Consider the following 26,879-nt stretch of genomic DNA (forward strand, 5'->3'; position numbering starts at 1 on the left):
TCCAAATTAAGGTTGAAATCCCCTCCTATTAATATGTTCCCTTGCGTATCTGCTATCTTCAAAAAAATATCTTGCATAAACTTTTGATCTTCTTCATTAGGTGAATATACATTGAGTAGATTCCAAAACTCCGAATATATCTGACATTTTATCATTACATATCTCCCTGCTGGATCTATTATTTCCTCTTCTATTTTAATTGGTATATTTTTACTGATTAATATAGCTACTCCTCTTGCTTTTGAATTATACAACGCTGCTGTTACATGTCCTACCCAATCTCTCTTTAATTTCTTGTGCTCCAATTCAGTTAAATGTGTTTCTTGCACAAATGCTATATCAATTTTTTCTTTTTTCAGTAAATTTAGCAGTTTTTTCCTTTTGATTTGATTATGTATTCCATTAATATTTAAAGTCATATAGTTCAACGTAGCCATTTCATACTTTGTTTATCTTCCCTTTCCGTTTCTCCATCATCACCTTTACTTCTTATCCATTTCTGCTTTCTTGCTTTGAACACTTTATAAGACAACATTTCTAAAACATCAAACATTTTCCTTATTCTCCTATTTAAAACTTCTTTAACCCCATTCTCCCCTCCCCCTCCTGATTTGGCCTTTATCCCTTGCCAGGCAACCACATCTCCCCTCTCCATTTGGATTTGCGAATTCACTCGCAAGCGTCAACTGATTTTGCAGTGACCGTAACTCCTCCCCACCCAGCCCCCCCCCGGAAAAGATTTCAATTTTCATATATAACAAAGGTCACTCTTTTAATTCCCTCCTTATTCCCTCTATTCCCTTTCATTCCCTTATTAATTCTTATCTATACTCTATATATTTTCCTCTAAATATGGATACATTCATGTATACACACATATACATACACATCTACATATATATACCCATATACACACATACATATAGTTCGTGGTCATTTTTACTCTCATTACATGTCTTCATATCTCTGCTTGTTTTGTAGTTGTTCTGCAAATTTTCGTGCTTCCTCTGGATCCTAGAATAGTCTCTTTTGTTGCCCTGAAATAACTATTTTAAGTACCGCTGGGTACTTTAACATAAATTTATATCCTTTCTTCCATAAGATCGTTTTTGCTGTATTGAACTCCTTCCTCTTCTTCAGGTATTCAAAACTTATGTCTGGATAGAAAAAAAATTTTTGACCTTTGTATTCCAGTGGCTTTTTGTCTTCTCTTATTTTCTTCATTGCTTTCTCCAATATATTTTCTCTTGTTGTATATCTTAAAAATTTTACTAAAATGGATCTTGGTTTTTGCTGCGGTTGTGGTTTCGGGGCTAATGTTCTATGTGCCCTCTCTATTTCCATTTCTTCCTGTAATTCTGGTCTTCCTAGGACCCTAGGGATCCAATCTTTTATAAATTCTCTCATATTCTTGCCTTCTTCATCTTCCTTTAGGCCCACTATCTTTATATTATTTCTTCTATTATAGTTTTCCATTATATCTATCTTCTGAGCTAACAGCTCATGTGCCTCTTTAACTTTTTTATTAGATTCTTCTAATTTCTCTTTTAAGTCCTCTACTTCCATTTCTACGATTATTTCTCGTTCTTCCACATTATCCACTCTTTTTCCTATCTCTGATATGACCATTTCTATTTTATTCATTTTTTTCTTCTGCACTCTTAATTCTTTTTATCTCATTAAATTCTTGTAATTGCCATTCTTTCACTGATTCCATATATTCTTTAAAAAAAGATATATCTATTGTCTTACCTTTCTCTTCTTCTTCCATTTCTTTCTGTTCTTCTTCTTCTTCTTCCTCTGGATTGACCATCTGTTGTTTCCTTGTTTTCTTTTTACCCTCTTCTTTCTTGTTCTCGTTATTTTCTATGTTCTGCACCTGTTGCTGTGTTGCAGGTGTCTCTCTCAGCTGTGGAGATCGACTCCGCAGCTGTTCCCCCCCTCCCGTCAGTGTGTTTTTTTTTCATGCGCGGTTGCGCATTTTTACTCGGCTCTGCGAGCCATTTTTGTAGTCCTGAGCCCGGGACTTCCACTGACCTGAGGGAGCGGGCTTCTCTCTCCGCGGCGGGCCTCCTCGAACAGGTAAGGCCTTCACCTTCTTCTTCCGACGTTCTTTCATCTTCTCTTCTTCCCGTTGTTTTCGACTTTTCTCTCTTCGCTGCCATTTTCTTCTCACCTTTATTTTTACTTTGTTTTAATTTTTACTCTTGTACCTTTGTGTTTTGTGCGTTTTTTTTCAACTTTTCCGGAGAGGGCTGGAATTCCCTGACCGGCCACTACTCCATCACGTGACTCCTCCTCCTGTATGCCTAAATTGAAAAATAAACTAAACGTGTGAGCATTAATTTATTTTTGTGTTCTCAGCACTAATTATTCCTGTGTTTTGTCTTTGACTCCCTGTCCAATCTTCAAGTTGTGTTTTGTCTGGTTGACTATGAACAGTCAGATGATGACTTTACAGGCAGAACAACCTCTGCAACTGCATCTTGGCACATGTGACAATAAAGCTGAATCAAGTAATTGTAATGTGGCCACTGCCATCCTAATTGTACACACAGCTAGGCCCCACAAACAGCATCTTCTTTTGTGGCTCGATCCCCATAGAAGAGAGCTGGGCAGGACACAGGAGGAACTCTCCTGCCTTTCTTTTTGGATGGGCACTTGACCCGACAGGTAGAAGGCACAATATTTCTTGACAAACTAATCTGGCCATCTGGTGCTTTGTATCTTGCAATGTAGTCTCTGCATTTCTGTTCATGAAGTCTTCTGAATAGTGGTCAATGACACATCCATGCTGCCTCCTGAAGAGTGTTTTTGATCTGTTGGACAGGCATTCGGGGACTTTTCTTCATTATGACGAGAATTCTTCTGTCCTCAGCAGTGGGGGTCTTCCTTGGCCCACCAGTCCCTTTGCAACGACTGAGCTCATCAGTACTCTCTTTCTGCTTAATGATGTTCCAAACTGTTGATTTTGAAATTCATAAGGATTGGGCGATGACTCTTATTGTTTTATTCTTATTTTTCAGCCTCATAATGGCTTCTTTAACTTTAATTGGTATAATTCAAGTCCTCATGTTGAAAATTGGCAACTATAGACTCCAAAGGTGATCAAAAGCTTAGAAGCAAGTCTAGCCCTCTTCTACCTCCACCAGTGAAGCAATTAAACATACCTGAGTAATCACAAACATCTGTGAAGCCATATGTCCCAAACATTATGGTGCCCTGAAATTTGGTGACAATGTATAAAAAATGCTGTAATTTCTACACGGTCAAATCAAAATGTAAACAAATAACTTTGAATAAGATCTGGAATGTGCACTTTAATAATATATGAATTGTTTGATTACAAATTTAAAACTGTGGAGCATAGGGGTAATAAAGGAAAAAAGTGTCTTTGCCCCAAACATTATATAGGACACTGTAAATGCAGGCAGGAACTGGTTGGGCCAACTCTCCAGGAATCTCCAGAAATTTCCTGCAGCAGTTGCTAGCAACTTGAGAGACAAATGGCAGAGGTATAAATTTTTAAAACAACAATTATTATTTGGATGCTTTCATTTGCCAACTGGCACAGATTGTAAGTAAGAAGGGGGTTGGGAAAGAGACTGTTCTGACTGGTTGAGAGGGAGGATACAGAGGGTGGAATCGTGAAAATGCTGTCTGAGTGGGAGGGTAGAGGTAGGTCCTCTTAGATAATTGAAGAAATACTTGGACAAGCACTTGAAATGTCAAGGCACAGAAGGCCAAGTGATGTGATAGGCTCAGCATGGAGAGAACAGACGTGTTTTTATTCTGTAGGATGTTAATGCACTCCCTACTATTGGTCAACTCTGTGAGGTGGCAATAGCAAGGCACTCAGCTGTACAGGCCACTGACTGAAGAGCTTCTTCTCAGTCATCTAATGTCAGCTTGCTGAGAAAGGAGGATAAAAAAACAAGAGGGGTTGTTTGTTTTCACAACTAATTGCTTTGCAACTGGGTGTTCAGCAATGGATTGAGCCTGACTGCTGCAAATGGTTGGAAACTTTGTTGGCAATGTATGGGGCAGATGCCACAATAAAAGAAGATGGGATGAATGGGCCAGAGGTTTCTTTCTGTCGCACACTGCCCATCTTGTTCCTCCATTTCTACCCATGCTCTGGAATTAAGAGAATCTGGGGAGAGTTGATGAGGATGTGGGGAGAATAAAACAGAGGATCAATGATGGATTAGAGTAAATAGGTCGTTGATGATCAGCATGGACTCAGTACAACAAAAGACCTGTTTGTATAGCTATACCCTGAAAAAGTGAACCACTTGAACTTCTCTGTATTTTTACAACATTTTTAGACACACGGCACAGTAACATGCATTTCCAGCCCACAAGCCCAAGTCACCCAAATACACCAATTAGCCTACAAACCCCATATGTTTTTTGAAATGAGGAAAGAAACCGAAGTACCGGCAGAAACACACGCAATCATAGGGAGAACATTCATGTGGTGAAACACCACTATTGTGCATGTAAATGATATCACCTTATATGTTCAACCCTGCTCGCACTGGCTGGCTCCTGACTCCTTCCCTTTATCCCCCATAAAGGCTGTCATGACACAAGCATGCCCCCAGTTTGAGTCTGGGTCAGTGTGAGCCAGAACTCAGGGGATGCTCTTCATCTCTTGCTAATAAAAGCTGTCAGTTCCAGTAACTTCAGTCTTTGCATTATAATAGCATTGTGCTACGCTAATTATGCCACCCTGATCTCGAACCAATGTCTTAATAAGGTGAGGTCAGTACCTGATGGCGCAGATGGACTTGCTGAGCTTCCTCCAGGCTCTCCAAATTTAGCATCTTCTCCTTCTCGGCCTGCAGATCCTTTTGGGAGTCAATAAGTTGTCCCAAGGCCCTCTTTGTGTCATCTTTGTGTTGGATGCACTCATCAACAATGCAGAGCATTTTATCCGACTGTGGGATACAAGAGACTTGCACATCAAACCAAACAGCATTATACAACTCAGGAGTGCAAGAGGGAAGGGGTTTTTTAAACCATTCCATCTGCAAACATGCATCTTCACTTAAAAGATTCAAAACACAAAATGTGCTGAAGAAATTCAACAGGAAGTAAAGAACATTTCGGGCTTGAGCCCTTCATCAGATATGAGCAAAACGCAGGAAGGCACCAGAATAGTAAAGGGGAAGGGGAGAAGAGAATAAGGAGGAAGGGTCAAGAGGAGGAGCACAGGCTAACAGGTAAGAGGATACAAGTGAGATGGTAGAAGTGAAAAAAGCTGAGAAATGATGGAGGGAAGGGTTAGCTCTCTGAATGGAGAGGGAAGAGAAAGGGGTGGGGAACTGGAGAAAAGGAGACAGAGAGATAGAGAAAGGAAGAGACCCAGTGAAGGGATTTAACAGAAATTGGAGGTGGATGTTAACGTTGTCTGGTTGGAGCAGGCCCTGACAGAATATGAGATATTGTTCCTCCTATTTTCGGAGAGCCTCAGTTTGGCAGTTTGTGAGGTCGAGGACAGGCACGTCAAAGTGGGAATGGTGTGTGGAATTGAAATAATTGGCCACAGGGAGATTCTCGCTGATGCAGCAGACAGAGCAAAGGTGCTCAACCAAATGATCTCCGAGTCTGTGTTCAGTCTCACCAATGTAGAGGAGGCCACAACAGAAGCACAGAATGCAGCAGGTGCCTCCTGCAGATTCATGTGAAGTGTTGCGTTACTTGAAAGCACTGCTTGGGCCCTGAATGGTGTTGAGGGAGGAGGTGTGGGTGCAAATGTAGCACTTCCTGAGGTCATAGGGGTAGGTAATGAGGGGGCGATTAGTAGAAAGGCATGAATGGAATCACAGACGGAGTGGTCCCTGCAGAAAACAGAGAGAGGAGGAGGGCAGAAGATGTGCCTGGTAGTGGAATCATGTTGAAGGAAATTGTGGAGGACGATATTCGGAGGCTAGTAGGTGAGCACAACAGGAATTCTGTCCTTGATCCGTAACGGTGCAGAAGTAGCCAGGCCAGATGTGCAGGAAATAGAGGAGATGTGAGTAAGGACTGAGTTGATGGCTGTAGAGGCGAAACTAAACTTCTTGTAGGAGGTAGGATATCTCAGGCATCTGAATGAAACCCACATCAGTGCTCTCATATGCTGCCTTTGCTTGATACAAATTGATCTTCCTTTTCATTGCAATCTTTATTCTGTAAATTGTGCTCCATGCCCTTTTCACTGTACTCGGCATATTTTCTCAGATAAAATTTGAGTCAAACTTAAAAGTCTGTGGGTGCTTGGCAGCAATTAGAGGTACAGATACAGAAACATGGGGCCTTAGTGTGACTACACCAGCAGAATTGTGTTACAGGTATTACCTCCTTACCAGGAGGTATGTGCTTACAAAACAGAGGATAATTAATTCCAGGGATTACTCAGGCTAAGGAAAAGTGAGACAATACTGATGAGCAGTTAAGGCCTGAAAAGTTCACTCTCTGTTGTGTTTGTGGATCCTCTTGTGTGTTGCTCCAGCTTCTGCAGTCTCTTGTTGACCTGGGGCACCACTCTTGTGAGGGTATCTGAGTGACTGATATGGAGAGGTTAAGTGAATGGTCATCAGTCCGGAAAGTGGAGTACAATGTCAGTAAATGTGAAGCCATTTACTCTTTGGGAAGAAAAACAGTAGATAAGATGGCGAAAAATAATTGCATCATGTTGTGTAGAGAGACCCAAGAGTATGGAGGTTCTGCTACAGCCGTACAGGGTGTCGGTGAGGCCGCACATGGAATATCGTGTCTATTTAAGACACAGATAAACTTTTGAAGAATATGGGAATTAAGTGTTATGGGAAACAGGCGGGTAGTCGGAATTGAGTCCACGGACAGATCGAATGTCAGAACAGGCTCAAGGGTACAAATGGCCTCCGCCTGCTCGTATGTCTTATACTTTTAAGTTAACAGTCAGTGGGGAGGGGCGGGGGTGTGTGTGTGTATTGCTGCAGCCACATGGGTACGTCAGATACACCAACGACAATAGTATACATTAAATTACCCCAATGTACAAAGACAGAAAAGGAGATAATAAATATAAAAGGATAGCTAGATAAATATTTATAGTTGCAGTGAGTTCAAGAAAAAAAAAGTGACATTTCAATAGTGCAGACAGATCTTTCGGTGGTTCCAGAGTAGTTAATAGTTACAATTAGAATAGTACAGAGAAGATGAAGAGCCTGATCACTGATGGATAAAAAATCTTCTTGAACCAATGAAACTGATTTAATTTGAGTGATCATCACAACTGGACTTGTTATGAAGACACCACATAAATTAGATGAGTTCCACATCACGTTACTAGTCTTGGATAGTTCTCGTACCTCCACAATTTGTGTCAGGAGCCCCTTGAATTCTGCCGATAGCTTGGACAGTTCACCCTCTTTTCTTTGTGCTATGTTCTCAGAAGAGATCGGTGTCAGTGCAACAAGTCTGGATCGTAACCACGATAGGCTTGGCTCTTCTTTATTGGCCTCCTCTTTAATTTCCTGAATGGATAAAAAAACCATCCATGCACATTCCTATTTTTATCCGTGCTTTCTACTCCCTCCCGACCTGTCCCAACATGTGCGCCCTTGTCCAGTCAAACATCCTTCCTCAACACTCACATTCTTTTGGTGTTGTGCCCCTTTGTTGATTTCCTTTCTCCCACCATTGGCATCGGTTCAGATTGCAGACTCTGAAATCCCATCCCTCTGCCTCTCTCTCTTTTCCCCTTGCTAGTCCTGACAACCCACTTTTTGGGCCAATTGTAGTTACCCGCGCTGATATCCCCTTACATGGTCTGTTGTTCATTCAGGCAAAGAGCCTTTTCCCACATTAAGTTGTGGAGGAATTGTGAACAACCTACTATTTAGACAGGTATGCATATAGGCAAGGTTTAAATGGATTTGGAGATAGGCAAATGGGACTAATCGAGGTTGATAATGTAGCCAGTGTGGACAAGTTGGGCCAAAGGGCTTGTTTCTTTGCTGTGCTCCTCTATGACACCATGACTCTCTTCGTCCATGAACCCGAGGCAAGAGGCTGCCAGTGAGCCAAGACCCAGTGTAGGCTGTAACATCATTCCCCAACCAGGCCAACCTCGTGGATTATTCCTGAACCATCATCATTAGTCCAATGTCACTGGGCCAGACTAGCTTTCTACAGCTGACTTCCAGTGTGTGTCCTCAACTCTTTGATTGTTCACATCACATTCTTACACCAAATTAACATTGATTCTGCTTTTGTTTGGTATTTTGTGAGGCTTCATAAAGTTTTGCTGGGAATAAAGAGTATTATTAGCAATGTTGGACAAACTTGGATTGTTTTCTGAGGAGTGTCGGAGGCTGATAGACATGTATAAAGTTATGAGAGGCAGGGATAGGGCAGACAGCCTTCTTCCCAAGGCGGAAATGCCATATATTAAAGGCAAAGGTTTAGGAGAGAGCGGAAAGGTTTAGAGATTTGTGAGGCAACTTTCTGCACAGTGCTTGGTGCCTGGAACATGCGACCAGGAGAGGTGGTGAAAGCAGATACAATAGCAATGCTTAACAGGTATTTGGAGAGGCAGATAAACAGGCAGAGGATATGGAACCTGATATGGATCATGTGCAGGCAGGTGGGATAAACTGAAGTCATAGTCTGCATAGATATCGTGGAGCAAAGGGTCTGTCATATGCTGTATGATTCTCTGTTCAATGAACCAACCTCCAGTGCAGATTTCAAATCATTATACTTCATGGGATCGGTGGTTCCACCTTTCACCTCCTTTAGCTGCTTATTCTTTTTCAGAAGCCAGGCGGACAGATGGGAAGATCTAAAATAGAAAAAAAATAATTGAGAAAAATCTCAAGACCTTGTTTGCGAGAGGAGAACATATGAAGTGACATTGGGTTGCAGAATGTGATTAGGTTAACAACAGGATTGTGTAACTATTTAAAGAGTGGATAGGAGAATAGGATTTGGGCAGCATTTAGCAGACCAGATACCCTCATGTGGGGTTATTCCAGTTAAACCCAAACCTACCCAGTCCATCACCTCTTTTTCCACACCAATCCTCCAAGCACCTGTTCCATCAAAATTGTTTCACAGTCTCCTCACTTCACCTCCACCCCAGGCAACTCTGCAGACAAGCTGACTCCATCTCACCCTACAGTTCTGGTATACAATCTCTCCCATTCACCCTCACCCCACTCATCCTCCAACCAAGTTCCCTTAAACATCCACAACTTGCTCCATCTTGTAAAGCCTCGCCTCCATTTATAATCATTCGTAGTAGTCATTGCCAACCCTCACTTCGTTCCCTTTACTACAGGCAGGATTACCACAAGCACCTGAAGAAAGCACTGAAATAATGCAGCACCGCTCTCTGATATGGACAGCCACTGAGAACAACATCCGAACCTTTATGTATTGATCCACTGGATACGAAAGCCACTGGAAATGCCATCATTAATTGGCCCTGCCTATTTGCCTCTGGACTGAGGTATTTCCAGTTAACTATGAGTAGGGTCTGGAGTCACGTAGAGGACTGCTCTCTGTTAATGGTTTCTCCTTTGTAGGAGTCATTTTAAGAATTGGACCGAATACTTTCTTCCCCTGAAGAACGTGAGTGTGAACTAAATGGATAATTATGATGAAATGGTCATTTCAATGGTCACCTTTACCATGACTGGACTTTCTTTTGCTTAGTTGTTTGAATGTAATTCCCAGCTGCAATGTAGGATTTGAGCCGTCTCTGGATCAGTAATTCAGTACTCCAGCTGCCTGACTATTGATTTCACCATGATGCCACTAAAAATCGCTGGCCACCTCCCTGCTCCTGCTTTCTATCCTCTTCCAGTCTTGGTCCCACCCTTCACTGTGCCACTCCTCTTGACTTTCTTAGAGCAGTCTAATTTGGTGGCTTGACCCCAGAGCACCAGCGGCCACCTCAAGCAATATGTCATCACACCCCCCATATTTCAGGAACGTTCTGGAAGGCAAGAACATTTGTCTTCCCCAACACAGCCTGCACCTTTGGTCTTTCCCATCTCCCTCACCTCCTCCTTCACGTTCGGTTTGTGAAGATCCATGACAAACCCCCGAATGAGGTGAAACCACTGCTCCACCAGATCCTTCAAGCCCCACTGACTGTCAGAAGAGGGAAGGATGGCAGCAGGGGAGTTAGTTCCAGAACGAGGGCAGAAACCCTACACCTACACACCTGTACCCCATCTTTTATTTAACAAGTGTGTCTGGTCCAAAGGAAGCACAATGGAGAAAGGCAGCCATTCATATAGAAAATAAACTGCAGGAGGAAGTACCACCTTCAATATGACCATAGATGATCATTTGACCTCAGTATTTTACTTCCCTCCATCCCAGTTGATACCCTTTAACCAATATGGCCACATCAAATTCCTTTTTGAACATATCAAACAAACTGGCCTCAAAAGCACAAGGGTTAAGGAAACCAATACATCCATGTCTGAAATATTCTGGAGAAACTAAACAGGTCATGCCTGTGCTCCTCCCCTGCTCTTCCCTCCCCCAGTTCTCCCCACCTGTTTATTCGGGTGCCCATCTGCTTGACGAAAAGCTCAGACCCAAAATATTGCTCACCCTTTACTTCCTATGGATGCTACATGACCTGCTGAGCTTCTCCTGCACATTTGTGTATTGTACTACAATCCCAGCATTTGCAGACTTTCTTGTTCAACTACATCCATGACCGACCGATCCAGTTAGAAAGTCTTGCACATCTGGTTAAAGGAAGTGAATTCCCTTCTGACGCAGAAATATTAGTATGGACAATTTGGCCCCAATAACCTCTGCACGCTGGACGTTCAAGGTGAGCACACTGCACGTCACTGTTACCTTGTCTCAAACTCCTTCCATTTGTCTGGCTGATCCAGTAATTTCTGATAGGTGGCGTCAATCAGTCCTTTCAAGTCTCTCAGGGTCGTTTTGTCCATTTCGTGCTTTGCCCTGATTGCGTCATATTTCCGAGTTTCGGGAAGCTTCTGGCAGAGATCACCAATCACCTTGCCTCGTTTCCTGCACCACTCGTGCTTGCCTTTGTCTGAGAAAAATTCCTGAAAGAAGTTATTTGTAGGTCAATCTGATTAAGTCATTCTCTTGATTGAGGTTTAGCAGTTCTGGTCAGACACGCAGCGGTCTTCAAATCTGACTGATCACCCAGAGAATAGTCAATGTGCTCTGTGCCCAATGCCTCACTCCCCAAAGCCTCTCCACCACCAATGCAGACAAGGAGGGTGATGAATTGGCCTTCACCTGTGTGGATGGGTGCAACTACAACATCAAGGTACATCACCAAAACATCAACAAACAGCTATCAACCTCTGCCTTGAATACTACACTCAGAGACTGAGCCTCCACCACACTCAAAGATTCGCCATCCCTTTGGATGAAAAAAATTCCTCTCATCCAAGTCCTGAATGACCAACTCGTTATTTTGAGAACAGGATAATTCCAGACACCCCAACCAGGAGAAAGATAATTCCCGCATCTATTGCATCATGGACCATTAGAACTTTGCAAGATTCAATGAGGCCACTCCCACTCTTCCAAACTAACAAGCGTATAGGCCAGGTCACTTAATCTCCACTCGAGGCAAAACCCTACTCCCATCCACGAATCTGGTGAACGGACATTGCACCTTCTCATTAGCATGTGCATCATTCTTTAAGGGGGAAGGTCAGACCTCACCAGTACTCTACCTCATAGAATAAGGTGCCTCATACTCCTGCAATACAGCTCCACAGTCCTTTTGCATTCCTGATTGCCTGCAGTGCCTGCACAGTGATTTGTGTATATGGAGCAGCTCTGAACCTCACCATTTTTAAAAATGCACAATGTAAAAAGATTACTTTCACCCACTTTGTTCACATTATATTACGACCTCATGACCACCTCCTCACAGCTCACAGTGCTAACCAGCTCTGTATGATCAGTAAGCCTGGATATATAACGGTATTCATCCAAGTCCTCAAAATAGATTGTGCACAGCAGGAATCCACATTTTCATGGTCACAAACACCCAACATAATTGGCTTTGGACAGAAGAGGTTTACAAGGATGTTGCCTGGTTGTGAGGGAGTGATTGGACAACCGTGTGCAGTTTTCTCTGGAGCGTCGGAGGCTGGGATGGATAGAGGTTTATAAAACCACGAAAGGCATTGATCAGGTGAAATCCCATCCCCTTCCACCCATCGATGTGATCTACCGGGATCGTTGTTTGAGGGCACGCAAAATCATTGAAGACCCCTTCCACCCTGCACAGAGCATCTTTCAGCTGCTGCCTTTAGGGAAGAGACACAGGATTATCAGAGCCAGCGCCACCAGACTAAGGGACAGCTTCTTCCCACGTGCTGAACGACCAAAGGAACTGCTCATTCTAAACATCTGCGACTCTCATTTGTACTAAACAATATTTATTATTTATTGTCCTGCATAGATATTGTTTATCTGTATATGTGTTATGTGTCTGTGTTTTTGCACCAAGGACCGGAGAACGCTGTCACATCGGGCTGTACTTGTACAATCAGATGACAATAAACTTAACTTGAACAGCCAGATTCTTGTCCCCAGTTTAAGGGAGATGTACGGGGCAAATTTTTCACACAGAGAGAGGTGGATGCCGTGAACAGGCTGCCAGGAGTAGTGGTGGCATTTAAGAGGCTCCCAAATAGACACATTCATGAATATGAAGGGGAGGTAAGGATATCTGTCAAGGGCAAGCAGCAGAATTTTTGGTTTGATTTGGACATTGTGTTCAGCACAGACATGCAGCCAAAGTGCTGTGTTTTATGGTCTATAACAGTTTTCTTATTTATTCTTTCCCTATTTCATTTATTCTTTTATTTTTTCTGGCTATGAACTCATTCACAACCTACATCATTATATCACCCTCAATCCTCCGTCCTCTAATTTTACAATAGCCTTTTGTGTGGCATTTTACCAAGCTTTTCTGAGAGTCCAAACTCACCACAACCACCAGTTTTCCTTTTGGCTACTCACAAGTTAGTTAGTCTCAATAAACTAACAAATAAGTCAAACACAATTCTCCCCTTGGAAATCCTTGCAATTATTATTTTATGAAAGGCCTTTCTTAAATTATGAATTCAGCCCTCAACAGAGAGGCACAAAGGCGGAGATGCTGGGATCTTGAGTGACCAATGACCTGCTGGAGGGACTCAGCAGGTCAGACAGCATCCGTGGGGAGAAATGGACAGTCAATATTTTGAGTTGGGTCCCTAGATCGAGACACAATAAAGGGTTTTGACTCAAAATGCTGACTGACCATTTCTACCCACAAATGCTGCCTGACCCAGTGAGAACCACCAGCAGTTCATTGGTTGTATTCAGTCTTCAAGATAGCCTCACAATCTCAAAAGTTCAGGGCTGATCTGATTAGAACGTCAACTCCACAGTACACCCGACCTTTCACTGCACGTTTATTGAGAAGCCACCTACATCCACCTTAAGAACATTCAAAGACTCTGGTACAAAAACAGAGTTCCAAAGGGCAGCACGGTGGCGTAGCGATTAGCGCAACACTGTCACAGTGCCAGCGATTGGGTCCGGAGTTTGAATCCCGCACAGTCTGTAAGGAGTTTGTACATTCTCCCTGTGTGGGTTTTCCCGGGGGCTCAGGTTTCCTCCCACTGTTCAAAAACATACCGGGGATTGTAGGTTAATTGGGCAGCATGGGCTCGTAGGCTGTAATGGCCTGTTACAATGCTGTATGTCTAAATTTAAATTTAAAGATTTATTCATCTGAGAGAGAGAGAGAGAGAGAGAGAGAGAGAGAGAGAGAGAGAGAGAGAGAGAGAGAGAGAAATAAATCTACCTCATCTCTGTCTTAAAAGGACAAGCCCATATTTTTAAACAGTGACCCAGAGTTCTGGATTTTCCACAATGCTTTCATTTGTAGCTAAGCTGGCTTCAACATCCACTTATTGATAAAATCAACTTTAATTCTTTCTCTCTATTGAAATCCTATATGACTAATCTGGGATCCACAAAACTTCCTCATTAGTCAGGAAGGCGCAGCAGTGCGTGCACTTCCTAAGAAAGTTGAGGAGGGCACGGCTACGCGAGAACATTTTACAGGAACACAATTAGAATGTCTGCCTGGCTGCATCATTGTGTGGATGGTAGCCGTAAAGTATCGGAATGGAATTCAGCACAGAGCATCAGCAAAACAACCGAAGAGATCCCTTTCCTCTATTGATGATGTGTACTGGGATCGTTGCTTAAATATGGCTCAAAGAATTATTGAGGACACTTTTCATCAACACATAATATATTTGACCTACTACAACCAGGAGCATCAAAATCAGGACTGCATGGCTGGGAAATAGCTTCTTCCCACAGGTTGTGAGAGTGATGTAACCAAGTAAATCATCCCAAAATATTTTATACATTTATTTTAAATGATATATGTGACTCTGTACATGATTAGTATGTACTGTGCATTCTGTCAGCACTGTGGTCTGTAGAAATGCTGTTTCATCTGTGGATTTTGATACAATCAAGTGATGATAAACTTGAAAAGGTTCCAGTGGGTGAAGGAAGCTGCTCCAAAGCCAGTCACCCATTGAAGTCACCAGTGGTAGCTGGTGATGCTACCTTTTATGTCTTCCCCAGGCTTACCCTGTGTTGTACAATGAGCTCTTCACTGTTCATGCTGCCCAACAACTTGTTCTCCTGTGCCAGTTCCAACTTGCACTCTTCCACAACTTCTAACAGCTTATTTCTTGCTGTTTCGATCTGAAGCTGAAGCAAATGGTAAGGGGCTTCGGCCTGAAGATCCTGCAACAGTCCAAAGTATGTCATTAAAATGTGGATCTATACAAGGGATGATTCTCATCTTGCAAGCCATTTGGATCCATATCCCATCAAACATTTGGACATGTACTCACATTGGATCTAAGTATATGGGAAATAAAATTAAGATGACAGATTTCATGCAATATCAGAGATACCTCATCGACTTATTCACCAGACTCTTGGCCTCAGCATTACTAATGTGCACGGTGTGCTGTAGTCACAAAATATCAGCTCTCAACTCAAATTAAATTACAAACAAACTGCAGATGTTGGAAATCTGGAATAAAAATAAAAGATGCTGCAAAAACTCGGCCTGTCAGTTTGCAGAACGATATCTGACAAGTTCTGCCTGACCAACTGGGTCTTCTGGAGATACCCAGGATACTGCAAACACTGGAATCTGAAGCTTAACACAATCTGCGGGTCAAGCAGCATCCATGGAATAAAAAGAATGGTCGACATTTTCAGCCATTGAGACAGAGTGTTCCAGTCTGAAACATCGCCCATTCGTTTTCCCCCACGGATCCTGCTTGACCCAGCAGATTATATTGCATTTTTTTTTCAATTTTATTCACACCATGGTAAAAACCAATCTGCCAATTGAAACCCATGCCTCCGAATTACACTGAATTAATTTACTACTCCGAACATTTTGAAGAGTGAGAGGATACCGGAGCACCTGGAAAAAACCCACAGATGTCACGGGGAGAAAGTACAAAGCTGGATTCAAACCTGGGTCACTCGCATTAACCGCTAGGTTGGCCAAGCCACACCAACTGAGTTTTCTGGCACTGTTTCATCCCAAGGTGTTGGATTACAAAGATTAGAGAACAGAGGTTCAATGAGCAGAACTTCCCAGTCTGGAGCCCAATGTTCACACCTGGGTCATTTTCTTGAGAAAACATATGCTGGCCTTTGTGGAAAAATAATGTAGATTCACCATGACAACACCAGATATTAAATGTCACACTTTCAAGGCTTGTGTTCCTTTGGCTGGAGCTGATCAACAATGTGCAAACGGAGCTGTTTACAGATGGTATAAACTCATCCTCATATCTTTATATTGTTGGAAGATGAGGTGGAGAGTTGATAAAATCATGAACAGAATAGAGGGCGTGAATTGTCATCTCTTCCATAAAAAGTGGTAGAAGCGGGGACAACTGTTTAAACCATATTGAAACAGTTCACAGATTGGAAAGGGTTAGAGGGACAAGGGCCATTGGAACTGAATTGGACTGAAGGGCCTCCTTCCATGCTGTCGAACTCTAATTGAGCTGTTCAAACGTTAGGGTTTAAGAAGCTAAGTGGAGAAACACACTGTCCCCTACTGTAAATGTTCAGTCTACACAGATAAATGATGCTGGGGTTAAGTGCAACACACAAACGTGCTGGAGAAACTCAGCAGGTCATGCAGCATCCATAGGAAGTAAAAATAAACCTTGTCAAAGGGCTTAGACCCGAAACATTGGCTCCCCTTTACTTCCTATAGATGCTGTGTGACCTGCAGAGTTTCTCCAGCACATTGGTGTAATACTGTTAAATGTCACCCCCAGAGGCCATGGAAATCCAGAATTCTAACCCTCAAGGAGCCACAAATGCGAGGGCTCGTTTGAAAATATAAAGTTCTTTTTTACTATTGGGAAGGATTCTTTTACATTGATAATTCAAGGAGTTCATGGCACAAGATGGCAGCAATCGCGTTTCAGCATCCCAGATCTCAAAGGCTGCAGCCTCCAAGGCAGCGGCGGTCTGGTGCGGGCCATCAGAACGGGAGAGCACCACCACCACCCCCTCCACCACGCAGCATTCCATCACATTCATGTACGGTGACACTGCAGGTCCTGAAATGATTCCAGGTGCCTTTTTGACTTCAGACCTGTTAGTATTCTTGAATGTCATGCATATATACAACCTTGAAATCAAGCCAGTGAATCTGATCTGATCTCTGGAAATCAGCTCCTTTGCCTATTTGGGCCAAGTCTGTGACAAAGCCTGGTGCCAGATTGTTGCCAGAGAATCTTTAATGAACTTCAGGAAGTGGGTCATGAAGCCTTTGGAAACAAAGTGAGAATGTAGCGACCTGCCTGTAAGGAGTTTGTACATTTTCCCAGTAACCTGCATCGGTTTTCCTCTGGGTGCTCTGGCTTCCTCAACATTCCAAAGATGTACAGGATTAGTAGGTTAATTGGTCACATAGGTGTATTTGGGCAGCGTGGGCTCATGAGATACTGTGCTGTATCTCTGAATTAAAATTAAACCATGGTTATATGGCTGAGGTGGTTAAAGACCCGAATGGCCATTTCTTACTTCAATTTTATACCAAAAAAAAAGTCCCCTGTGGTTCGGTACCCAGTGCTGACCTTCCACTGTTTGTGCAGATTTCGGACCGTCTCCTGGAGATCTTGCTGATCCTGTTCGGGAAGGATGTCAGTCAATTCATCACAAGCCTTCAAAAAGGCATTGAGTATCTGCTGATCAAATTGGCTGAAGAAATCCTTGGAGGAAAAGGATTGTGAATAAGATTAATGTCATTTCATCAGCCTGCATCTCATCCCACACAGTACAAGTGGATTGATTGTTTTCTGAAATGTCTGAGCATACACTTCAATTTTGATCATTACTGTGATAGAATATTTGGCAATGTTTTTGGGAGATAAATTGGTAAAATTAGAGTAGGTTACATACATGCACACATTTTAAAAGAGATCTTATTTGAAATACTGGATAATTCATATTCAGTGGCTTTATAGAAACTACGGAGAAAGCTATGGACATTTCACAAGTAGGTGCTAATTGAAATGAAATTATGAAATGAATAGACTATTGTCTTGGAAGAACAACCAGAGCCAGGTTGTCAGTTTTGGACCTTTTTTCAAGGCTTTTGACCTTTCTGCAAAGTGCTCACTCAGAGGTCATTGAGAGGTTATTGTTTACCTAAAACAACAGATGGACCAAAAAGACGAACTCCTATTGTTTGCTGGAGAAGGAGAGGTTTTGCGATGGAGAGAGAGAAGGACATGCTGCTGAGAGTTTGAATCTCAGATAGAGTGAGAGACAGATAGAAGGGAGTCTTTGACTGTGTGTGACACAAAGCTGTAATAAGCCAGGAGAAGCTGGTTGGAACTGAAACAGAAGCTCCAGAGTGGTGGATGGCTGGAAGTACTACCCGTCTGATGTTTATCTTGGAATAAGAGGAATAGAAACTCTGTGGTAGCCTGAAAGAAAGAGGTTATCATCTGGAGAACCCTGATGGGGCAAGACATTGAGGTGACTAATGGTGGTATCTCAGTTGTGGAAATCCTGGAACAACAAATCTCTCTCTGCAAACCCTACAAGAACCTTCCTGAGCGGTAAACATTTACCTTTCAAGCAAAGCCTGGTGAACCTTATACATGTTAAATTTTCTGTGCACAGTATAAGAATTTCCTGCAACCAGTGAACTTGGAAGAATGAGAAGTGAGATTGAACTGTGAACCAAAGAACTTTTCTTAAATTTACACACACATTACACACAAATGCACTTAGAATTAGAAGGGGATTAAGTTGGTTTAGTTAATAGTGATAAGTTAAAGTGTGATTCTGTTTTCATGTTTAAAAATAATTAAAAACAACTTTTGTTTAAGCAACTACTTGTTGTGGTGAATACCTATTGCTGCTGGGTTTTGGGGTCCTTTAGGATCATAACATTACTTACCCATAATTTTAACAGAGAAGAATCTCACTTATAGTGAGTTCATGGTGCAGAGATTCAATGAGCAGTTGATGCTACATCCATAGCTGGGGGAGAGTTTGGCTTCTGAGGGTTTGGTTCCTTGACTCAGGTTGAGCACTGGTGGAACAGCCTCATACATCCTTCATGGCAATGTTTCAGTGGGAAGAGAGTACAGCTGAATTCACCTGAGCAAGTGAGCATGAGAGACAGAAAAAGAGAGAGAGAGAAGGGGAACCATGGGAGAGAGAGCAAAACTGATAGAAGAAAAAGAGAAAAGATAATCAGAGAAAAGGACAAAGATAAAAAGGAAGAGAAAAAAATAACATGACAGAAAGAAAGTGAGATTGAAAGAGAATAAAGCAGGTTTTAAGAGTAAGAGGGCAGGGAAAGTGATGGACAGAGAGAGAATGAGATGATGAGGCGAGAGAGACAGGGAGAAGGAAGAGAGCAGAGGTGGCATTGGGGAGTGGGACAAGCAGGCAGTTCATTGAAGAACTGTTGAATGCAACTTGCTGGTCTGTCCCAATTTAGCAGCTGTGCAAGTGTCAGGAATGGGCTGGAGGTCAGATGCCAGCACATCTGTGCTGAACTGAGGGGATGGATGCATTGTGTTTCTGGCCCCTCAGCTCTGTGCTCATTATTGCCAGCAAATATCGTGCGGCCCTTGAACATGTCTGCCAACTCAGGCTGTGAAAGTAGATGTGGGTTTGTGTCAAGAAATATATTCTTCGATTTTAATCACTCTTAAGTGTTTCCATTTCTGTGACCTGTTTGTAAATATTATTTTTCTCAATTCCTATTTTAATAATTTAAATTTGTTTAATCTATTCTAAATGACTGGTTCTTTTTATATTCATTATTAACAATGCCTTTTGACAGCAGCAAACAATCAGAGGACCAGAGATTCAAGATCCATAATTTGAAGCCTCGGTACTGATTAAGGGTCATTCCACTTCATGAGGTGACCCCACTAATGAGGCCACTGTTCTACTATCCCCATGGGACCACAGAAGGAGATTATAAGAGTTTATCGTCATATACATAGGGCAATGTACAGATATAACAGTCTCTTGTACTACCATAAACATGAATTACTCCAGGACAACCAAAAAAGACCTGTCTGCACCGCTGAAACATCACTTTCTCTTTTCTTGCAGTAACTATAACTGAATATTTATTTCTGTCTATCCATTAATTTTATTATCTCTTTCCACACTCGGGTAGGTTAAAGTATACTATTGTAAGTAGTGTATCTTAAATAGATGTGTGGTCACAGCAACTAAGAATTTTTGGTGCATCTGTACTTTGTACTTATACCTTTGATCTGGAAAATAAAAATAACTGCTTACACTAGAAATCTGAAATGTAGAGCTTCTCCCTGTGTCTGCATGGCTTTTCCCCGGGGACTTCAGTTTCCTCCCATCATTCAAAATGTACCAGGATGTAGGTTCATTGGGTGTAAATTGGGCGGCACGGACTTGTGGGCCAAAATGGCCTGTTGTGCAGAGTCAGAAAGTTGGGATTTTCTTGTGATCCCTGCTCTGTGACAGCTCTCAGAAGAACATAAGAAATATAAGCAGGAGGAGGCCATCCGGCTTATCAAGCCTGCTCTGCTATTCAGTAACATCATGGCTGATCTGGACACATATTTGCCTGTTCCCAATATCCCTCAATTCCCTCAATCTTCAAAAACCTATCAAACAGTATCTTAAATATGTTTAATGAAGCATCTACTGCTTTCTTGGGTAGAGAATTTCAGAGATTCCCTATTCCCTGGGAGAAACCGTTCCTCCTCATCTCTGTCCAAAATCTACTCCCCTGAATCTTGAGGCTGTGTCCCTGAGTTCTCGTCTCACCATCCAATGGAAACAACCTCCCTATTTCCATCTTATCCCATCTCTCCAGCTCTAGACTGCTTCTGGACTTGGGACTCCCTGCCTCTCCCTACGAAACAACCTTGGAAGGAACCATAAGTGCCACCTGGCCTCACCAGAACTTACGGCCCTCACCGTGTGCCTTGCCAGAAGACGCTCAGCATTGCCCTCTTCCATCAGGGCGCTCTGAGCTGAATGCAGGACTAGTTCTAACTCCTTTCTGCAGTCTTCAAATCGCTTCAGCAAACTGGAGTTTGCTTCCATGTGCTTCCTCCACTTGGCCCCTTGCTCCACCATGTCCTGTCAGGAAGCACCATAAAGGATGAAGATACAGAACAAAATGGTCCACAGTGTACCAAATCATTTAACTGTCATTTTCTAAAATAGCAGTCACTTTACAGTATCCAGTAATCAGGGGCCTGAGTCATTTGGGGCATAGTTAAGAGGATATCAGGCGTGTTATAGCAGCCTTGATTGGAGAACGTGTCTTATGAAACAAAGCTAACACAACTAAAGCTTAATAAAGGTCTAGAAGATTATGAGAGGCATAGATGGGAAACATACTGGGGGCGGAGGTTAATTGGGTGTCACAGATTCATGGGCCGAAATGGCCTGTTACTGTGCTGTATGTCTAAATTTAAAATTATAAACCTAAATAGGGTGGGCAGCAGTGTTCCCTCTAAGCTGTGCTAGCTCATTTGCACAAAAAGGACAGTGTGCATGCACACGCATGTACAAGTGTGAGCTCATTGAGTTCCTCTGTGCACGCACGCTCATAGACCGTTTTGTGCACACTCACAGTTAAGATGGGCCACTGGTGGGCAGCCAGCACCTTTTTCCCAGGAAAACTAGTACAGCCGTTCAAGGTGAGGAGAGAAAAGTTTAGGGGAGGTGTCAGGGATAAGTATTTTATTTACACGTAGAGAGTAGTTGATGCTTGGAATACATTGCCAGGGGTGGTGATGGAGGCTGCCACAATAGGGACATTTAAAAGACTTTTAGACAGGCACCTGGATGCATAAAAAATAGAGGGTTATGGATAGCGAGAAATTAGATTGTTGTGCAAGTTTACATAGTTCAGCACAGCGTCATGGGCCAAAGGGATTGTACCGTGCTGTGATGCTCAATGTTCTAGAAATTAACTTATATAAACACTAATAAACTTCTCCCCAGAACAGAGGTGTTTATAACTAACCTGCTTAAGTTTAAGGTCAGGTGTATGAGGAATGGAGGAGATCAAAGGAAGATTATTTTCACCCAAGAATAGTTGGAGATTGGAGAGGGTGGTATAAGCAGAAATGTTTATCTATCAGGACAAGGGTTTGAATTGTTTAGACACAGAGGACTGCAGACCATATGTTGTAAACGGGATCAGTGATGCTCAGCATGGCCGAGGCAGGCCACAGTGCTGGAGAGCTCTTTGCCTCTGTTATCTCTGTCTAGGAAATTATTTTTCACCTTTTACATCCACCTGAAGTGACTGGCTGAAAACCAGCTGAAGGGCTCATGCAAGAGCCCATGTCTCCAAGAGTGCAGCACCTTCTCAGTGCTTCATCAGAGTGTCAGCTTGGTCCTTGACCATGTTGCTCGTCTAGTTACTGCAGCTCTGCAGTTAACAGAAGGGGAGAGGTGTGTTTGCAAAAGTAACCAAGGCAATTGTAACTGGGCAAGTGATGAAAGATGCGCACTTATATAACAACTCTATTGTGATAAAACATCCCAAAGTATCGTTCAAGTTGATGATCAAATAAGAAGTGAAACCGACCCATTTAAAGAGGACGTTAACAGAGAAGATCAAATATTGGTCAAATTTAAGATAACAAGTGGGCATAATTAACATTCAAATGACATTAGAACAGATTCATGGATAAAAGGGGCTTGTAAGGATCTGGACCAAATGCAGGCAAAAGGGGTTATCCAGAATGCCAACTTGGATGACATGAACAAGTTGGGCCAAAGAGCCTGTTCTATGCGGTACAGCATAGAACAATACTGTGCTTTGTAGAATTTGACTTATCTGGAAAGCTCACATCTCTTTACATGTGATATTAAACAATTCAATTCAAACTCAAGCCCAATGACCCAGTCAGCAATACCAAGGGAGGAAGCTCTATGGACAAATAATATCAATTCATGGAAGTCTGATTCATATTCTGAAAGATTGGGTAATTATAAAATTGGCAGAGGGTGATCGAGGAGAGTTGCTTTTCATATTGGAGACCTGTGACCAGTGGTACCTCACAGGAGTTGAGGCCCAATGCAATACTGTTTGATACATATATTAATGATTTGTCAAAGAATAATTGACAAGTTTACAAAATTGGTGGTATAATGGACAGTGAAGAAGGTCGTCTGAAGTTTCATCAGCATCTAACGTTCCCCCAATAAAGTTTGGGACAAAGACACATTCTTTTCCTTTATTTGCTCCTTGCTCCATAGTTTTACATTTGGAATGAAACAATTCACATGATTGATGTACACATCCCAGATTTTATTCAGTGTTATTTGTATACATTTTGGTTTGACGATGTATAAATTACAGCACTTTTTAAACTCCTTTGTTCAGAGCACTGTGATATTTGGGACACAGGAATGGTGTGCATATTAGCCATGTTCAGAATGTGGTTGCATATCCCTTGCATGCAAAGATTACTTAAAGTCTGTGTTTCATAGACATCACCAAGTGCTGAGTATCTTCTCTGGTGATGCTCTGCCAGACCTTTACTGCAGCCATCTTCAGCTCCTGCTTTTTTCGGGCGTTGTCCCCTTGGGTTTTCTCTTCAGCGCATGGAAGGCATGCTCAATTGGATTTAGATCGGGTGACTGCCTTGACCATTCAAGAATTTTCCAGTTTTTAGTTTTGAAAAACTCCTTTGTTGCTTTAGCAGTATGTTTGGGATTATTGTCTGGCTATAGGATAGGATGAAGCACCATCCAAAGTGCTTGGAAGCATTTGCTCAAACTTGAGCAGATAAAATGCTTCTATACACCAATAAATTTTGCAACTGCCACCAGTAGTTACATCATCAAAGAAGATAAGGATGTCAGCACCTGTGGCAGCCATACATGCCCAGGCCATAACATCCCCACCACCATGTTTCATAGATGAGGTGGTATGCTTTGAATCTTGGGCAGTTCTTTTACACCTCCACTCTGCTTTGCTCTTGCCATCACTGATACAGGTTAATCTTAGTCTCATTTGTCCACAAGGCCATTTTCCAAATTCTGCAGGCTCATTGAAATACTTCTTGGCAAACTGTAATCTTGCCATCCTGTGTCTGTATCTAACTAGTGATTTGCATCTTGCAATGTCGCCTCTGTATTTCTGTTCAAAGTCTTCTGCAGAGAGTTGTCATTGAATCAACCATGCCTGCCTCCTGCAGAGTATTTCTGATCGGTCAGACAGGCATTTGGGGATTTTTCTTCATGATGAGAATTCCTCTGTCATCAGCAATGGAGGTCTTCCTTGGCCTACCAGTCCCTTTGTGATTACTGAGCTCACCAGTACGTCCTTTCTTAATGATGTTCCAAACAGTTGATATTGGTAATCCTATGGTTTGGGCAATGTCTCAAGTCGATTTTTGCTTTTTGGGTTTTATTTGTATTTTGGAACAATGGAACTAACCAGCATGATAGCATCAGTGGTTAAATAAGAACAACAGGCCTTTTGAGCACCAACATGATGCCACAAGTGGAAAACTCACAAGAAATAAAGTTTAATACTCATTACAAAAACTTGATTTCTGCTTAAAAAAGACCGCCTTCCCTGACACCTCCCTACTGCTGCCACTGCCGGTCCACAACACCTCCCCACTGCCACTGACAGTCACAAATACCTCCCCACTTCCACCGCCAGTCCTGACACTTCCTGACACTTCCCTACTGTTCCCTGACCTCTCAGCTGCCACTGCCAGTCGTCAACACCTCCCCACTGGTCCCCTACTGCAGTCCCTGCTCTTCCCCAGGAATCAGAGGCCAACTTCTTCGATGTAAACGGCACCGCACCCGATTTTGGGAATGGAGTTGCAATCACAGAGTCCGGCTGCAGCCGATGCTGAAGACTTGAACCCAGTTCCATTTTGCATCTTCCCAGCCAGATTTGGGTTTTTTTTTCCCACCGTTATTGTAGTAAAATTGGGACCAACAGTGCGTCAGTGGGCAAGTCAGGTGTTGAATTTTATCCCACTTCTGACATCATGTCGGTGCTAAATAAAATTGGTTTTTGGATCTTTTCAGTCTTTGGATAAGGGGCACTTGACCTGTATTCTTGTTTTTCAGCCTCATAGTGGATTCTTTGACCTTCATTGGCACAACTCTGGACCTCATGTTGAAAAATGGCAACTACAGACTCCAAAGGTGACCAGAAGCTTCGAAGCAAGTCTAGCTTTCTTCTACTTGCATCAATAAATGGTTATATGGTTATGAAGCAATTAAACAGACCCAAGTACTCACAGACACCTATGAAGCCAAATGTCCCAAACATTATGATGCCCTGACATGGGGGAACTATGTATATAAAGTGCTGTAATTTCTACGTAGTCAAAACAAAAATATATACGAATAACCTTGAATAAAATCTGAATGTGCACTTTAAGCACATGTGAATTGCTTGATTACAAATTTAAGACTGTGGAGTACAGGGGCAAATACAGGGGAAAAAATGTTTTTTTTTCCCTAAACATTATGCAGGGTGCTGAAGATCAACTGGGAAAGTGGGCAAAGGTTAGGGCAGATGAGATAATATCAATTGAGATAACAGTGAGTGATGAATTTTGGGAAGTTGTACTGGGCCAGGACTTACACCATGAATGGCAGAGCCCCGGAAGTCTTAGTGAACATGGAGACCTTGGAGTACAATAGCATGGCTTCCTGAAAGTGGCCACACAAATACACAGAATGATGAAGAAGCTGTGTGGCACACTTGCTTGCATCAACCAAGCCAATGACTGCAGGAGTTGGAATGTCACGTTACATTTGTTAGACCATAATTGGAGTTTACAGTTCCAGCCGCTGCTCTACAGAACATGATTAAGCTGGAGAGAGTGCAGAGAGGATACAATTGAATCTTGTCTGGACCGAAAGGCTTGCGTTACAGAGAGACTGGATAGGCAGGGACTGTTTTCCATGGAGTGACGAGGCTGCGGGGTTTATAAAGTTATGGGAGGACATGGATAGGGTGGATCATCAGAGTTGATCTAAAATTAGATCTAAAATTAGATCTAAAATTAGATCTAAAATTAGAGGGCATTGGAGAGAGGGGTGTGACAGAGTATTTTGAGGTGGCTTGGGAGGAATTGTTAGAATAGCTTGCACACACTCATTTTAAAACACAGAATATTTGCAGAATGCATTTTACAGAAGGCAACAAAGTATGGACAGTAGCTTGCCTGGGAGAGCATGTGATTTTTGCAGGCAGAGAAGAGTTTTGCTCTCAGAGAGGGAGGGTGTGAAACAGAGAGGAGAGAGACAGAAATCTGTTCCAGAAGGACAAGCTGGCAAACTTTGGAAGGCTGTCTGGTCAAAGGAGAAGACTGGCGGTGTGAAAGGTGACCTGAAAGAAAGAGGATCATCTGGAAAACCCTGAAGGGGGCAAGTTTTGTCAGCAAGACTGATTGAGAAGGAATCAGTTGCAGATGTCCTGGAAAAGGAATCTCTGAAAACCAGCAAGAACCCTCCTGAATGGTAACCATTTGCCTGTTAAGCACCAAAGACTGGTGAACTTTGTTAATGCTAACTTCTGTGCACAGCACAAGAATTGCCTGCAACTAGTGAGATTGGACTGTGATCCAAATAACTTTTCTAATCTTAAATATACATTACACACACCTGTGCTTAGTATTAGAGGGGGGATTAAGTAGTTAGGTAGATTAAGTGATAAGTTAAAGTTTAATTCTGTTTTCTTGTTCAAATGTAATTAAAACAACTTTTGTTTAAGTAACCCTGTGTTGTGGTGCTTATCTATTGCTGCAGGATTTTGGGGTCTTCTGGACTCCACAACAGGGGGAAAATCAAAAGGGAATCTGAGGGATAGGCTTTTCACACCGAGGGTAGGTGTATGGAATGGGCTGCCAGAGGAAGTCATAGAGGCAGATATAATTACAACATTTATTCGATACAATGGTCTGCAATGTTGGGTATATTGTTCAGAGCACTGAGGGATCATTGCACTACTCCTCTTCGAAGCAAGGCCATGGACTCTTCCAAGTAAGCAGGTGGGGCTCCATGCAGCACTTTCTCTGCACTAAGGAGGCTGTGGGCATGCAGGACACTCTATGAGAGGGAATGGTTGGGGGAGTGAAGGGACTGCTGGAGGAACTCAGTAGGTTGAGCAGCTTCAGTGATGATGAACAGAGAAGGAAGCACAAGATCATAAGACTTATAAGAGCAAAATTAGGCCATTCAGCCCATTGAGTCTGCTCTGCCATGCAAATTATGGCTGATGTATTTTTCCTTTCAAC

General features: G+C 42.5%; 1 protein-coding gene across 15 annotated transcripts in view; it reads right to left on the reverse strand.

The window, feature by feature from the left end:
* Positions 1-26,879, reverse strand: part of syne1b (spectrin repeat containing, nuclear envelope 1b) — a 665,691-nt gene that overhangs the window by 457,578 nt on the left and 181,234 nt on the right. For all 15 annotated transcript variants that reach the window (XM_069932310.1, XM_069932313.1, XM_069932309.1 and 12 more), the window contains 7 exons: positions 20,557-20,721; positions 17,196-17,330; positions 14,659-14,817; positions 10,858-11,075; positions 8,707-8,815; positions 7,341-7,505; positions 4,776-4,943 (listed from right to left, as the gene is read on the reverse strand). In XM_069932310.1, the coding sequence (XP_069788411.1) occupies positions 4,776-4,943; positions 7,341-7,505; positions 8,707-8,815; positions 10,858-11,075; positions 14,659-14,817; positions 17,196-17,330; positions 20,557-20,721 (1,119 nt within the window). The remainder of the gene's footprint in view (positions 1-4,775; positions 4,944-7,340; positions 7,506-8,706; positions 8,816-10,857; positions 11,076-14,658; positions 14,818-17,195; positions 17,331-20,556; positions 20,722-26,879) is intronic.

The sequence above is a fragment of the Narcine bancroftii genome, chromosome 4 (assembly GCF_036971445.1).
Source record: "Narcine bancroftii isolate sNarBan1 chromosome 4, sNarBan1.hap1, whole genome shotgun sequence".
NCBI classification, from domain to species: Eukaryota; Metazoa; Chordata; class Chondrichthyes; order Torpediniformes; family Narcinidae; genus Narcine; species Narcine bancroftii.